This window comes from Drosophila navojoa, chromosome 3 (genome assembly GCF_054131105.1).
Source record: "Drosophila navojoa isolate 15081-1374.11 chromosome 3, UAZ_NAV_1.0, whole genome shotgun sequence".
Taxonomy (NCBI): domain Eukaryota; kingdom Metazoa; phylum Arthropoda; class Insecta; order Diptera; family Drosophilidae; genus Drosophila; species Drosophila navojoa.
The window spans coordinates 2,891,370-2,903,745 of NC_142891.1; the positions used below are offsets into that span (position 1 = coordinate 2,891,370).

The window sequence follows — 12,376 nt, forward strand, 5'->3', positions numbered from 1 at the left end:
TTAAACACTTCAAATATGTTTTACCAAATTGAAATGCGGGATCGGAAGAACGAAAGCTTCACAAAACCCAAGTTGCGGGAATTGACTATAGAGCTAAAGTTGGGAGTGCTCGACTAATATATATTCTTTACTCCGTTGCCTTAAAAAATAGATATCTGATGCTTCTTACTTCTAGTTACAAATCTCATCAAAACCAGTTACAGGTCGTGTATTAGTTGGATGTATGTGTATAGATGGAGGACTCGTGTGGGTACTAAGATATACATATAATAAGTCATAGGGTATAAAAACACCGATATCTATACGTCTATAAACATATAGCGTACGCATTTAATGATGTAACAATACTTGGAATAATTTTATTTAATTGCTAGACATATTAAGAGCCGCAATAACAGCGGTATAACCCAGATAAAAGTAATGAGCGTTTAATTGAAATCACGTGACTTCAAATGGATTTCAAACAGGCACACTCGAAGAGGTGCTATTAAACAGAAACTCCAACAAGTTTTTAAAGTTTTTAAAAATGTTTTTATTTATATTTTTGGGCAGTCCTTAAATATTTTTATGCTTAAACATTAACAAAATATTTCTAAATGTTATTATTATAAAAGCACAATTCTCGCTGAATTTTAGCACTGGTTAGTAATTTTAGTCAATTTTAGCTATAAACGTAATTTCAAACAACCGCCAAAGTTGTAGTGCTACGAATTTCCACTGAGACTTTTATAATCGTTTTCCAGCACTCAAAGCTAATATTATAAAAAATTTAGTTTAGTTGGCTCTTGAAGTAATTGTGGAAGATTGTCTGTTGAATGTTACGTAGCGCGTTGAGACTGAGAAGAAGCATGGCAACATTCTCGGGTCTGAGACTAAATGAGGTGGTCAATGTGCTGGAAAAGTTTGCACCGGCATCCCTGGCCGAAAAGTGGGACAACGTGGGCCTGCTGATCGAGCCAAGCGCAGATGTAAGTGATTTAAGAATGTAGGAATAAACAAGTTGACATTGAATGTAATTGCAGAAACATGTGGAGCGCATATTGCTAACCAATGATCTCACTGAGCCCGTGTTGGGTGAAGCCGTTGAGAAGAATGTCGATCTCATTATTAGCTATCATCCGCCAATCTTTCGGCCGTTGACACGGATCACTATGTCCAACTGGAAGGAGCGTATAGTCATCGGATGTTTAGCCAACTCCAAGGCTTTGTATTGTCCACACACGGCCTGGGATAAAGTGGTGGGTGGTGTCAACGATTGGCTGGCCAAGGCAGTAGATATAAAGGGCATAAAGCCCTTGGTTCCAGAGCCGGGCGCAGTTGATGGGACTGGCTCGGGACGTCTTGTAGAGACCAATATGCCCATCTCCCAGGTGGTACATGCACTCCAAGACCACATAAACAACAGCGTGCATGTGGCATATGCTGTGGACCATCATCCAAAGACTTTTGTGCATACCGTTGGAATATGCGCGGGATCCGGTGGGTCAGTCTTAAAAGGCATTCAAGCGGATCTGGTCATAACTGGCGAGATGTCGCATCACGAATTGCTGGACTTTAACCACAATGGGACGACAGTTCTGCTTTGCAATCACAGCAATTCGGAGCGCGGTTTCCTGCGAGAATTTCAGTGCATACTAAAGGAGAGACTTCAAGAAAAGTGTGAGGTCATTGTTTCAGAAAAGGATAAAGATCCCTTGCAAACTGCATTTAGAAGCAATTCCCAGGCTGTGCAACAAGTGAAGCAGTAGATATAACAAACTTCATTTGTATTAAATCATATACAAGTAAATACAATTAAATTATAAAATGCCTTAATTTACACTTGATCGAGCTTCAATTTGGTTTGCTTGCTGGCTCCATCATTTCGATGCAGCTGATAAAGCAAACGCTCTTCCAAATGCTTAACGGCCTCCACAGTCAACACCAATGTATCATGCTTTAGCATGGAATAGACGTTCAGGCCATAGGCGGGCATAAGATTCACATAGCCTATTGAGTCTGTAGCATAGCAAATATTCTCCGGAAATACATCGTGCCTAAAATAGAAATCAAGATTTGAATAGAGGAGTTTTAAGCGCAAGTGGAGTTTAGTTACTTGTCCACAATCAGCACAGAGGGTCCCCAATTACGCTCCTTAATCAAATCTCTAATAAACTGCGCATCCTTCGTGGGAATCTCAACATCTTCAATGATGTGCAAATCATCCTGCGCCAATTTGACGCTCAACGTTGATGTGAGTCCCATCACTCGCTTGTAGAAGGGCAACATATAGAAATGGGTAGTCGGTGAACGTGGACCGTGGATGACGCCGCCGCCTTTGAAGAGTGGCGAACGTATCGAGCCATGACGTGCACGACCCATGCCTTTCTGTGGCCAGGGTTTGCGTCCGCCTCCCCGCACCTCAGCGCGTGTTTTGGTATGTGCCATGCTTACATAACGATACTTGCGCTGCCACTCAATATTCTCCTGGATGACATCGACGCGCGGCTGTGCAGCAAACACATCCGGATGCAGTTCCATAAGGCCTATTTTTCTCTCAGCTACTGCATCCACATTTTCTATCCACGCCTGGCGTGCAGCGCTTCGGCTAACGGGCGCATGTTCCGCATAATTCTGGGGCAGTATTAGAGCCGGCTTAGAAGCAAGTGTTTCCTTACCGGCCGTCGATGTGATTTCAGTTGCTGCATTACTCTGGCAAGCTGTCACTGTATGCGATAAATTGCGCACATTTGGATACAGCAACTGTCGCGTTTTATTTAAGAATTTTAACATTTTTCAACAATTACGACGAGGTGCAATTGTTGATGTTATGCAGAGTTGTCGATAATATTTTATCGAACGACCGCCACAGGTATCGAAACAGCTGGTAACTAATCGACTGGCGATATTCATATCTAAGCAGTGTTAATAAACAGTCGCAGACGTATTTTGTTACAATATTAATTTAATTTACTATCGAAGCGAATTTTTGAAAATTTTTGAGTTGACTTAATAAATTTGTCTGAGTTAATCATCAGGAATATCGCTTAGAGTCCGTAAGTTTGTCTCGAGTTAATAACATGGAAAAGAAATTATTTTGACTTGTTCTGGGCTTGGTATCTGGTTCGCAATCGGTGTTTGAATCTCCATCTCCACAGCTGTGCCTCGAAAATTTAGAGCTTGAATCGTAAAGAACTTTAATATCATCGCCATTAGAATGATTTTGTTGCAAACTTCGAACTTTTCGATATTGCTTGTGGTTAGAAGCAGAAACGGCACCACTTGGCTTAGAGGCCTCTTTCTTGGCTGGTTTAGGTGGAGGAATGGGCGCAGATTTCTTAAGGGATTTTTCCTGGCGAAGAGGAGCTGAAAAATGCGACTCGTGTATAGATTTCAATCGATCTTTAACTGCTTTTATTTCAGCTAGCTCAAACTTATCACGCTTTGTTTTACTTATCACTGAGTTTGGCTGAACAGATATGGTTTTCAAATCTAAGCTTTCAGATTTGGTTTTCTTTTCTCTTTTGTGGCTGTAGGATGTAACAGATTTACCTGAATCTAAGTTACCTATTACTGATTTATATGTCTTAACTTTAACTTGTCCTTCTTTAGCAAAAATTTGGCGCTTTTCTTCAAAACTTTTAAATTCCGACTGATCTGAATTCCTTTCCTCTAATTTTTTCCTGAATGGATTAAGTCTGTTTCTTGATTCCATTTTTCTTAATACCGAAGAATTTGATCTTTCACTTTCGGCCTTAATGGCATTTCTTTCTCTCGTTGTTTCTAGCAATTTATTCGGAAATACTCTGCTTCTTGATTCCGCATAACTTGGTCTTTCGCTTACTCTTCTTTCTTCTGTCATTCTTCTGATAAGAAAGGGTCGATTTTTCGATCTCAAGCTCTTAGATTCTGCATCATCCAATTGCGAATAATCTGAATACTCAAAATATGTGTTCTCTTTCGTTTCAACTTTTGATCTCTTTGTAAAATTTGTTTTGGATTCATTTAATTCTTTTGCTGGAGGAACGACTTTATTTACTATTATTTGATTGTTCCTAAATGGAAAACTGCTTCTTGAGTTGGACTTCGTTAGACTTTCTCCAAACGCATTATGCTTTATTTTGTTCCTTGATAGAATCATCTTAGATCTTGTTTCGCTCCTCATGCAGTGATTTGAGTTTCCGTTGTCATCCTTTCCTCGTTTGCGTAAAAGATTCCTGTATTTCGAACGCCTTGCAGCGAGATTGTGGAATCTTGAATAACTTTTTTGCCTGCATCGTAAAGATTCTGGATTTCTTAGAAGTCGACGTCTACAATGCGATTCAATATATGATGTTTTCGATTGCATTGCCTTATCATTGTAAAGGGGTTCGCATTCCATTAATTTAATTTCTGAGCTTGTTGAAACTCGTCTACAAGAGTCGAATCCATACGACTTCGGTGAACTTTCACTTAGTTTCATTTGATCAAATCCAGACCGTTTCCTCTCTCTGACATCTCGTTCTCTTAAATCGTATATTCTAATTTCTGGCGTATAATTAGCTCCTCTAAAGTAATCCGAATCAGATGTGTTTTGCACTGGGTCAAATTGTTTTCGTAGTAATTTTTTTCTTAGAGCTTTCTCTTGACTTTGATGAAGAGCTTCTACCTTACGCCGAGGCGGGCCTGGGTGTTCTATATCTGAAAACCTTTTCCGTTGACATGATCGATTGCCTCTATCATCGATTTTATAGAAATTGCATTCAACATTTTTTCTATTCTCATATTCTCGCTTATCCTTGAATTTCCCTATTGACGGATTATTGAATACTTCATTTAGATAAAATGGAGGTTGAGTTGGATTGATATCTTTATGAACCCGATCTGATTTTTCGCCATTGGTATCGGTATGAACTGTGAGTCCCTTAGGAGTCCTTTCCTTATCATTAGATATCTGTATACTCTGCATGGGTTCAACAACATTGTCCTTCTGCAAGGCCCCTCTCTCTTTTACAGCCAGTGTCAGATCAAGAAGTTCTAAGAAGGATTTTGAGTGTAAATTCTTCTGCAGAACTGCTTGTTTTTCGACTGGACTGGTCTGTGCACTGTCACCTGTACAGTTTGGAAAAGCAGAGCCACTGCACCTACGAATATAATTATTTAATGTTGGATAGCAAGTGCATTCACCTCTGAACGAAGCGTTAGGCTGATATGCTCCAGCAGCTGGATCGGGATAATCCCATTCGGTTTGTGTGAGAATTCTCACGGAATTCGGAACAGTACCAGCGTTTGGACCTTGGTAACCTTGCGAAATTCGTGGATCGTATTGTGGATATGCATTAGGGGGTGGAGAATTATAATTCACATTGGGATTGTTCTGACTCCAATTTGCCTGCGTATTATGATTCCCCATCATCTGATGCTTATCCATGTTATTCGGATTGCTCGAAGTCCAATTGCTATTTGCAATGTTACCATCGAAATTGCATACATCTGGATTTGTTTCGGCTGTTGCCGGTTTCCCAACACATTGGTTCACCAAATTCTGCTGTTCCTCCAGCTTTGCGCTGGTCTCATTCAGTATCTCAATTAACTGTTGTATATTGCATTTGTCACTCACGACGAGATTTACCAATGGTTCGCTCTTTTTGCCCTCAGCTGGTAATATCTTGCACCGTTTGCACTCCCTCGTGCATGTGGCACATTTGCAATGAGGCTTGGTTCCGCTTTCCTTTCTCCTGTCATTATTTTCGAATGATTTCCCTTTCCCTGGCTGTTTGGATGGATTCGACTGCACTGGCGGCTGACATCCATTCTTGTTGGTTTTGGAATTCTGTATAAACGCATTAATATTAATGCCGCAATTGGGGCAGATCGAATGACATTCCTCTGCCGATCCGGTCGAAATAACCTGTTTTCTATCTAGTTTTGTGGCGCTCTTATCCGTGAATCTAGAAGAGCTTTTCCCTGGGACTTGGTATGATTTCGAGTCCGAGACCAATCCGGAGCCCTGTGTCGAACACAGTTTGGAGTCCGTTTTCGAGACTGATCTCGAATCGAGGCTCCTAACCGTGTTCGCTGCAGACCTTGAGCTTGATCCAGGACTCGATCCCAACGGTCCTTTGAGCTGTTCTACCTGTGCATCTTCTTCCTCCCAAGTCGCTGCTGAATTAGGGCGTCTAGAATTCTGATTATTGAGTGCCCTTAAGCAACATTGGCAATAGCAGTTGCATATCCTTTGCCCATTGCAACACCTCCAGTTATTTGACCACTGTGGATTGCCAAACATGCACCATGGCTGATTCGGTGGGCCACACACCTCACACTTGCAACCCGTAAACTGGACCGAATTAGGTGCGGCGTTGGAAATGGACACCGATTTATTTGTCAGTGATTTAGATTCTTGCTTAGGACTGTCAGCACCTGGTTGCCTTGAGCAAGACATTTCTGTTTCAGAACCTCGAGCTGATACTACTCCACTGCAATTGGTCCTTGAGCGTTCCTCTTCGATCATTCTTTCATTTACGTTCGCATTTTGCTCTCCGCTCGGCTCGTCGCTATCGAAATTCGCACAATGGCATCCTTTGCTCGGTTGTTGAGTTCCGCATTTGATTGCGTTGCAATAACAGTAATGCATCTCATTAGTTTCGAAACACTCCTGGTCTGTCTTCTTACCACCCTTTGGGCAGGGCACCTTAATGCATCCGTTCACATCGACTTGCGCTGAACTATTCAAATCTTCTCCTATGTTCTTCTGTTGCCGATTACCTACTTCAGTGTCCTTATTTTGGTTTCTAGCTATTAATTGTCTTGAACTGGACATTGATTCTGGGTGAGAACTTTGAGGTCTGGCTGTTCCAATTATTTCTTCTTTGCTCGCATTTCGCTTTCCACTCGGCTCATTGGCCTCGAAGTACTCACAATGGCAACCTTCATCCGGTTGTGGGTTGCCCTGCATATCCATATTCTCTTCTGCATTGCAGTAACAGAAATGCTCCGATTTTCCGATAGCTTTCGGACAGAGGCCTTTTTGCCTTCTTCGATCTTTTATTTTATTGTCATTTCCCTTGCAGTTTTCTTGGTTTCTGCGACCCTCTGTCCCTTTGCCTGCTTGTTGAATTTTACGATCCTCCGTTCCCTTACACTTTATTTGATTTCTTCGCCTGACTATTTCTTTGCACTCATCTTTGTTTATACCTTTCTGTTTATTACCGTTTACTTGGCCTCTGGCACTTGAATAACACCGTTTGCTCTCCCCTAGGCTTTTGGAAATCCCCCTTCTATTGCCGGTTTCTTGATTTTTGGGACTCGAGTTCCTTCGTTTTGTATCTTCTTTACCCTTTTGGCTTGTACGACTCGAGAATCTGTCGTTACCGACACCTTGGGTGCCATGATGCGAATCAGGCGACGGACTACATAGACACTGAATTTGGTTATTTTTCTCTTGCGCAATGTATACATTTGATAGCTTTGGATAAATGACTTTATCGCAGTCCCATTCACAGCTGCAATCCGATGAGGTGTAACCACCATTGAAGGGTTTAGCCCTGTTTTCATTTCCATTATTTTGCAACAAGCTGTTGGTGCTTTCCGATCTCAGTCTCGTTTCTCCGCAAGGCACTCGCTGCGGCGCATCTTGAAACTGTTTGTCGTATCTTCCAGCCATTGGTTCAACCAGCCCAATCTTAGTTATGCTAAGCGCGGATATTTTCGATCTGGCCTTTAAACGTGTCTGCCTGGACAGATGAGGTATCCTACATTGCACACCCGTACTGCATTTCTTCTTCCGCTGTGCCAGATTTCGACCGACTTTGGGCTTGCAGTTGAGAAACTTGCTTAGACTGATCCGATCAGCGAACGAGTCGTCCATTTCATCGCATCGCGACGTATCCAAATTCCAACTGGAGGGATAGCCAGAGGAGCTAGCTCTCGACCTCTTGGAGGACCTCGAGGGCTCGCGGTCAAGTCTAATCTCTATTGAAATAAGAAAACGAAGCTTAGCCCTGTAATTGTTGCATTTCATGAGAAGCTCTTACCATTGATAAAGTTTCGTTTAGGTATTGAATTAGCTGATCTTAAATTCGACCCGTCGTACAAGTGCTCCCTTGGCTCCCAGCCGGAGGCTGAGTTGCTCGACAAGCACTGCTGCATGACCTGCCTGAGCTGGGCATCCCTGTTAATGGAGCTCATGGCTGTGATGGTCTTTGCTTGGGGGCTGGTTCGTGTTTTGGGCAAGTCGGCCACATCGCTTGTCCTCTTGATAGCCTTACGGAGCAGAATTTGCTTGGAAGAGCGTCGCTTTTTGCGTAAACCCGTCATGCTTCACCAAATGCCAAAGAGTAAAGCCTAAGTCGAGTCACAACACAATTTATACAGCAAATAAATTCCACATTTTGACAAAGATTTCTCGGATTTGGTTATTCGATGGGATCTATTGTTTTTATTTTGGCTCGCCTATCTCTGACTCACTTCTCCTAGTACTGATAACAGCAGCGACAACTATTGCAACTGTTGCAAGCGTTGCAGCACACCGGACCTTGGATGAAGTAGCAACGAGGCTTTGGCTCGATCACAAAAGGCGGCGTCGAGAATCGATCGTAGAATGTACCTTTCGTGTCTGCTGCTTTCCTGTTTGCTGATTTCTGATTTGTTGTTTTCCGGGCACTTCTTTTCTGGCTTGTATTTATATTTGTATTTCTGGCTTTCCTATTTGTTGTATTTTTGGTTTTTGCTTTCTGTTCTGCCGTAGCTCTCTGCTGCTCCAGCAGCCTTAAAAGTGCGTTACCCATCTCATTTGTCACCGGACCCAACCCATTTGTCACGTGGCCCATTTGATTTAACACCTGGCCATCAGCTAAATTGCGTTTACACATTGGCTCACATTGGCAGTCCATCGAATTTGAATTCTCGCCATACCACTCCTCATTGCCATCCTGACACGAACACAGTCCCTGATCGCGCGGCTGATTTTGGAAAGAGTTCTGGGCCGCATGATCCATTTGACTGAACCAACAGATCAGATGAGAAACAGAGTTTGCCTTACGGTTTAGTTGATCTTACCCATTGAGTGGCCTTTGTCCACAGCAAAGTCTGTGGTCTTGATGGCTCGCTCGAGCTGCTCGAGCAGCGGCTGAATCGTTTGGTCTGTCAGGTATTGAAGAAAGTTAGTCGAATTGAAAGGTACCATAAAAACTGAGGGCAATACCTGTCTAGCATATATTGTTCCGGTTGATGGCCATAATTTGAGGGAGCTGGAGACGGATTATTGTTATTTGGATAAATGGCTGCGGGACTAGAAAAGCAGATGAAATTACATTGATTCGTTGTACAAACATAAAGCTCTACCTACTTGACAACTAAGACTAGAACAGTGGACTTCTTTTTTATCTCCGGCTGGTTGTCTTCTGGGTCGCAAATTTCATCAGCTTCCAGATATTGTTTATTCATTTCTGATTGGTTATCCTCAAAGTCGTAAGCTTCATACTTCTGATCTGGCCTGATGGATTGATCGATTTCGCAAGCGTTGTTATTCATTGTATTGTCAGCCATTTCTACGTCCCACTCGTTGGTGAAGTACTGTGGCTCAGACTCCGATCTATCCTCTAGCTCATGTACGATGCAATTATCGTAATTAGGATCTAATTGCTGTTCAGACCTTCTTTTAGTACACGAAGATTCACAATTCGCCCTACACTCAGACGAGTAATTATCCATAGTTGCTCTCTCTCGCTCTCTATGTGGATCTTTATCTTCCTCTCTTTTGCATTGTATCCATCTCCCCCCAAAAGTTGAAATTTATTATAGAAATTGAAACTCTATTCGAGCAGAGCATGCTGAGTCACTGAATTTTCTAACTGCGACCAGTTGGTGGGATAAGTGGTGGATCCAGTTGGTCTCTTTAAATGGAATGGTATGCTTCTGTTCATGGGATTGCCTTTAAGCTCCCGGTAGATCCTTGCGTACGACTCCTCAGTGCTCTCTACCAATGCCAACAGGTTCTGATATCTGGCGAGTTGTTTGCTCGTGTAAACGCGTCTCTTATGTTTCTGACCAGCAATTGGAAGAGCCTCGCTCATGGACTTGAGCACGCGACATTTGGGCAGCGATTGCTGCCCCATCTGCAGCAAAAAGGGATTTCGATGAGTCTTTATTTCGTTTTGTGCCTTTGGCGGACTAAAAGACTTCACCGGACTCTGTGGCTTTGCTAGAGGCTTACGCCTTCTACACTTCAGACTCGATCTCCTGCACTTCGGAACAGTCTTACGGGGATTCACCGCTGCTTGCAAGTCGTTGGTGCACACGCACTTATTTGTGTTGTGGTGCGTGCCCAAGCAGTCGGTCTGCTGCCCCTTGTCGCAGGTGCAATGAGGGGCATTCATATTGGAAAAATAGCTCTGCTCCTCTTCCAGTTCGGCTAGACTATGGCATACCTTATGGTACCACTCGTCCTCGCAGCTCCTCTCGGCGTCTGAGTCAGAGCCTGCTCTGAGCTGCTCCTCTTCTTCCTCTTCCGTGTAGGAGTAGCTGAGCTTTCCAGCGCGCGATCGTTCCTTTGCAGGGGCTTGACTACTGTAACTATACTCATAGTCCAAATCGTGACTTGTTGAATGTTGATCTGACATATCTGTTGCGACTGGCATCTGCTGGTGGTGGGCTTCATACGCATGTCCCGAAGGCGCTTCATAGTAACTTCCATGATTCTTCAACATGCTCTTTGGCGGCGGCAATTCATAGCTTCCAGGGGCTATAAAAATAGGATGCGGGCATCCACCAGCGTAATTGCCATCCCTTAGTAGAGTAGACAGTGGGAGCTCGTTGGCGTATCTGTTTTGTCCGTTATGTCTTCCAGCATCCACAGGACTGTTCTGTGGGTATCCCTTGGTATAATTGCCAGCATGCAATAGACTTTGCTGGGGCGATCCTCCCAGAAAGCTGCTCTGTGGCATTGTCAACTGTATAGGGATAGAGAGTGGAGTCATTGGCGTGTCCTTAGCTTCCGAGTGTTGTGTCTTGAGGGTCGACTCGGACATGCTAGTCGAGCTATCCGTTACAACGCCACAACAATTTTTGCAGCATGACCTGGGACACCACATGGTAGTGCCAGAGTCTTTCAAATGGGAGGCAGACTCAGCTGGGGTTTGAGAGAAAATGGAAGGTAGACATCACTGATATCACTAACGCAATCAGGTATTCAAATAGTCCTACCTATTTGTGAGCCACTCATCAAGTTAGCCGAACTCTCGGCTGAAGTGTTGGTGCCAGCGGCCTTGTAGCGCTTCTTGCGCAGACGTGGGCGATATTTAGTGTACGGTACCTTGGCAGGAGCAACTGGAGTTTCAGGTGCTGCTGGTGCTGCAGTCGGTGTTGCTGTAGCTTGATTAGGTACGGCTGCCGGCATAATGACCAAGGGCTGTACGGGCATGACCTTAACCAAGCGCTTGACCCGGGCTGTCTTAGGGGGCTTATTTAGCTTACTTAAGGGCGATGCATTGTCCAATAGCTTGCCTAACTGTGGCATATAGCTCATATCGAGCTGGGGCGGCACTAGTGCTTGCTTCTCAGCTTGCAGGATCACGAGGCTGTCCAGCTTGGCCATGGTCTGTTTCAACATATCGGTGAGGGTATTCAGCTCCGCCTTACGAATGTCCGCCTCGCAGTTCATATTGCGTTCGCTGAACTGCTGGGAGTAATTCGGTAAGCTACCCATCGAATATGTAGGTTGTGCTTGGTTGGTTATGAAGCTTGACTGATTCACCAAGTTCTCCCTTGGCTGGTAAAACGAATTGTCTTGCTGCCTATCCCGTAGCTCATTCAAATCGTCCAGCAATAGTCTTAGCTCATTCATGTTATCTGGCTCGTTCGAGCCAGCCGACGGACGCTCCAGTCCACAGTCATCCCAATTAGAGTCGGTGCCGGTACAAAGATGATTTAAGGCATATGCATAGACAGCCGAATTCATTTCCATTTGCTGGTACTTCGCCACAGCCCATGGATCGTAGGAGGGCTTGACCAATACCCTCGGCTTAATCGTAGAGCAACTACACTTTGGAAAGCCATTGGCCTCAATATTAACGAAAAGACGACGTATGCGTCGTATTTTAGTTGGTACTGCAGCCCGTGGCTTGGGTTTACTTAGCAGTCGATCCAGATAAGGCTTCATAGGCTCAACTTCGTTCTGCACCACAATTTTATTGTTTATTGGGCTTGACGAGTCCAAAAACCAAGCGAAATTCCTTTGTTGGCTTTGCCACCGAAATTTTTGAAACTTTTACCATGGCTATTGAGACTAGCTAAAAAGAAAGCTATATCTTGAATGCTATAGAGCTCATTTAGCTCTTTCGAAAAAAAGTAAAAACTCCTTTTTCCTGCATATTTTCGATATCATTCAATCTTTTCTCAAATGACTCATTTGGTTTGC

General features: G+C 43.6%; 4 protein-coding genes across 4 annotated transcripts; 1 reads left to right on the forward strand and 3 right to left on the reverse strand.

The window, feature by feature from the left end:
- Positions 1 to 745: 745 nt before the first annotated feature.
- LOC115563165 (NIF3-like protein 1) lies at positions 746 to 1,819 on the forward strand. The gene is made up of 2 exons (XM_030385722.2): positions 746 to 968; positions 1,023 to 1,819. Exons 1-2 carry the CDS (start codon positions 816 to 818, stop codon positions 1,746 to 1,748), a joined length of 879 nt encoding a protein of 292 aa, XP_030241582.1. The 5' UTR covers positions 746 to 815; the 3' UTR covers positions 1,749 to 1,819.
- On the reverse strand, positions 1,746 to 2,925 carry mRpL4 (mitochondrial ribosomal protein L4). Its single transcript, XM_030385721.2, has 2 exons — positions 2,096 to 2,925; positions 1,746 to 2,036 (listed from the first exon to the last, which is right to left on the reverse strand). The coding sequence occupies exons 1-2, from the start codon at positions 2,770 to 2,772 to the stop codon at positions 1,817 to 1,819; spliced, it is 897 nt and encodes a 298-aa protein (XP_030241581.1). The 5' UTR covers positions 2,773 to 2,925; the 3' UTR covers positions 1,746 to 1,816.
- A 1-nt stretch (position 2,926) lies between these two features.
- LOC149091612 (uncharacterized) lies at positions 2,927 to 9,107 on the reverse strand. Its single transcript, XM_089257056.1, has 4 exons — positions 9,019 to 9,107; positions 7,995 to 8,961; positions 7,102 to 7,932; positions 2,927 to 7,059 (listed from the first exon to the last, which is right to left on the reverse strand). Exons 2-4 carry the CDS (start codon positions 8,275 to 8,277, stop codon positions 3,014 to 3,016), a joined length of 5,160 nt encoding a protein of 1,719 aa, XP_089113182.1. The 5' UTR covers positions 8,278 to 8,961; positions 9,019 to 9,107; the 3' UTR covers positions 2,927 to 3,013.
- Positions 9,108 to 9,163: 56 nt separating this feature from the next.
- On the reverse strand, positions 9,164 to 12,307 carry LOC149091613 (uncharacterized). Its single transcript, XM_089257975.1, has 3 exons — positions 11,164 to 12,307; positions 9,308 to 11,089; positions 9,164 to 9,250 (listed from the first exon to the last, which is right to left on the reverse strand). The coding sequence occupies exons 1-2, from the start codon at positions 12,116 to 12,118 to the stop codon at positions 9,774 to 9,776; spliced, it is 2,271 nt and encodes a 756-aa protein (XP_089114101.1). The 5' UTR covers positions 12,119 to 12,307; the 3' UTR covers positions 9,164 to 9,250; positions 9,308 to 9,773.
- Positions 12,308 to 12,376: the final 69 nt, after the last annotated feature.

Coding starts and splice junctions, on each gene's coding strand:
- LOC149091613 (XM_089257975.1), bottom strand. CDS start 12,118: ATGAAGCCTTATCTGGATCGACTGCTAAGTAAACCCAAGCCACGGGCT. Junction 11,090..11,163: donor GATGAGTGGCTCACAAATAG/GTAGGACTATTT, acceptor CTCAAACCCCAG/CTGAGTCTGCCTCCCATTTG.
- LOC149091612 (XM_089257056.1), bottom strand. CDS start 8,277: ATGACGGGTTTACGCAAAAAGCGACGCTCTTCCAAGCAAATTCTGCTC. Junction 7,933..7,994: donor TAAACGAAACTTTATCAATG/GTAAGAGCTTCT, acceptor TTATTTCAATAG/AGATTAGACTTGACCGCGAG. Junction 7,060..7,101: donor GCGAAGAAATCAAATAAAGT/GTAAGGGAACGG, acceptor AAGCAGGCAAAG/GGACAGAGGGTCGCAGAAAC.
- LOC115563165 (XM_030385722.2), top strand. CDS start 816: ATGTTACGTAGCGCGTTGAGACTGAGAAGAAGCATGGCAACATTCTCG. Junction 969..1,022: donor TGATCGAGCCAAGCGCAGAT/GTAAGTGATTTA, acceptor ATGTAATTGCAG/AAACATGTGGAGCGCATATT.
- mRpL4 (XM_030385721.2), bottom strand. CDS start 2,772: ATGTTAAAATTCTTAAATAAAACGCGACAGTTGCTGTATCCAAATGTG. Junction 2,037..2,095: donor TCTGTGCTGATTGTGGACAA/GTAACTAAACTC, acceptor TTTCTATTTTAG/GCACGATGTATTTCCGGAGA.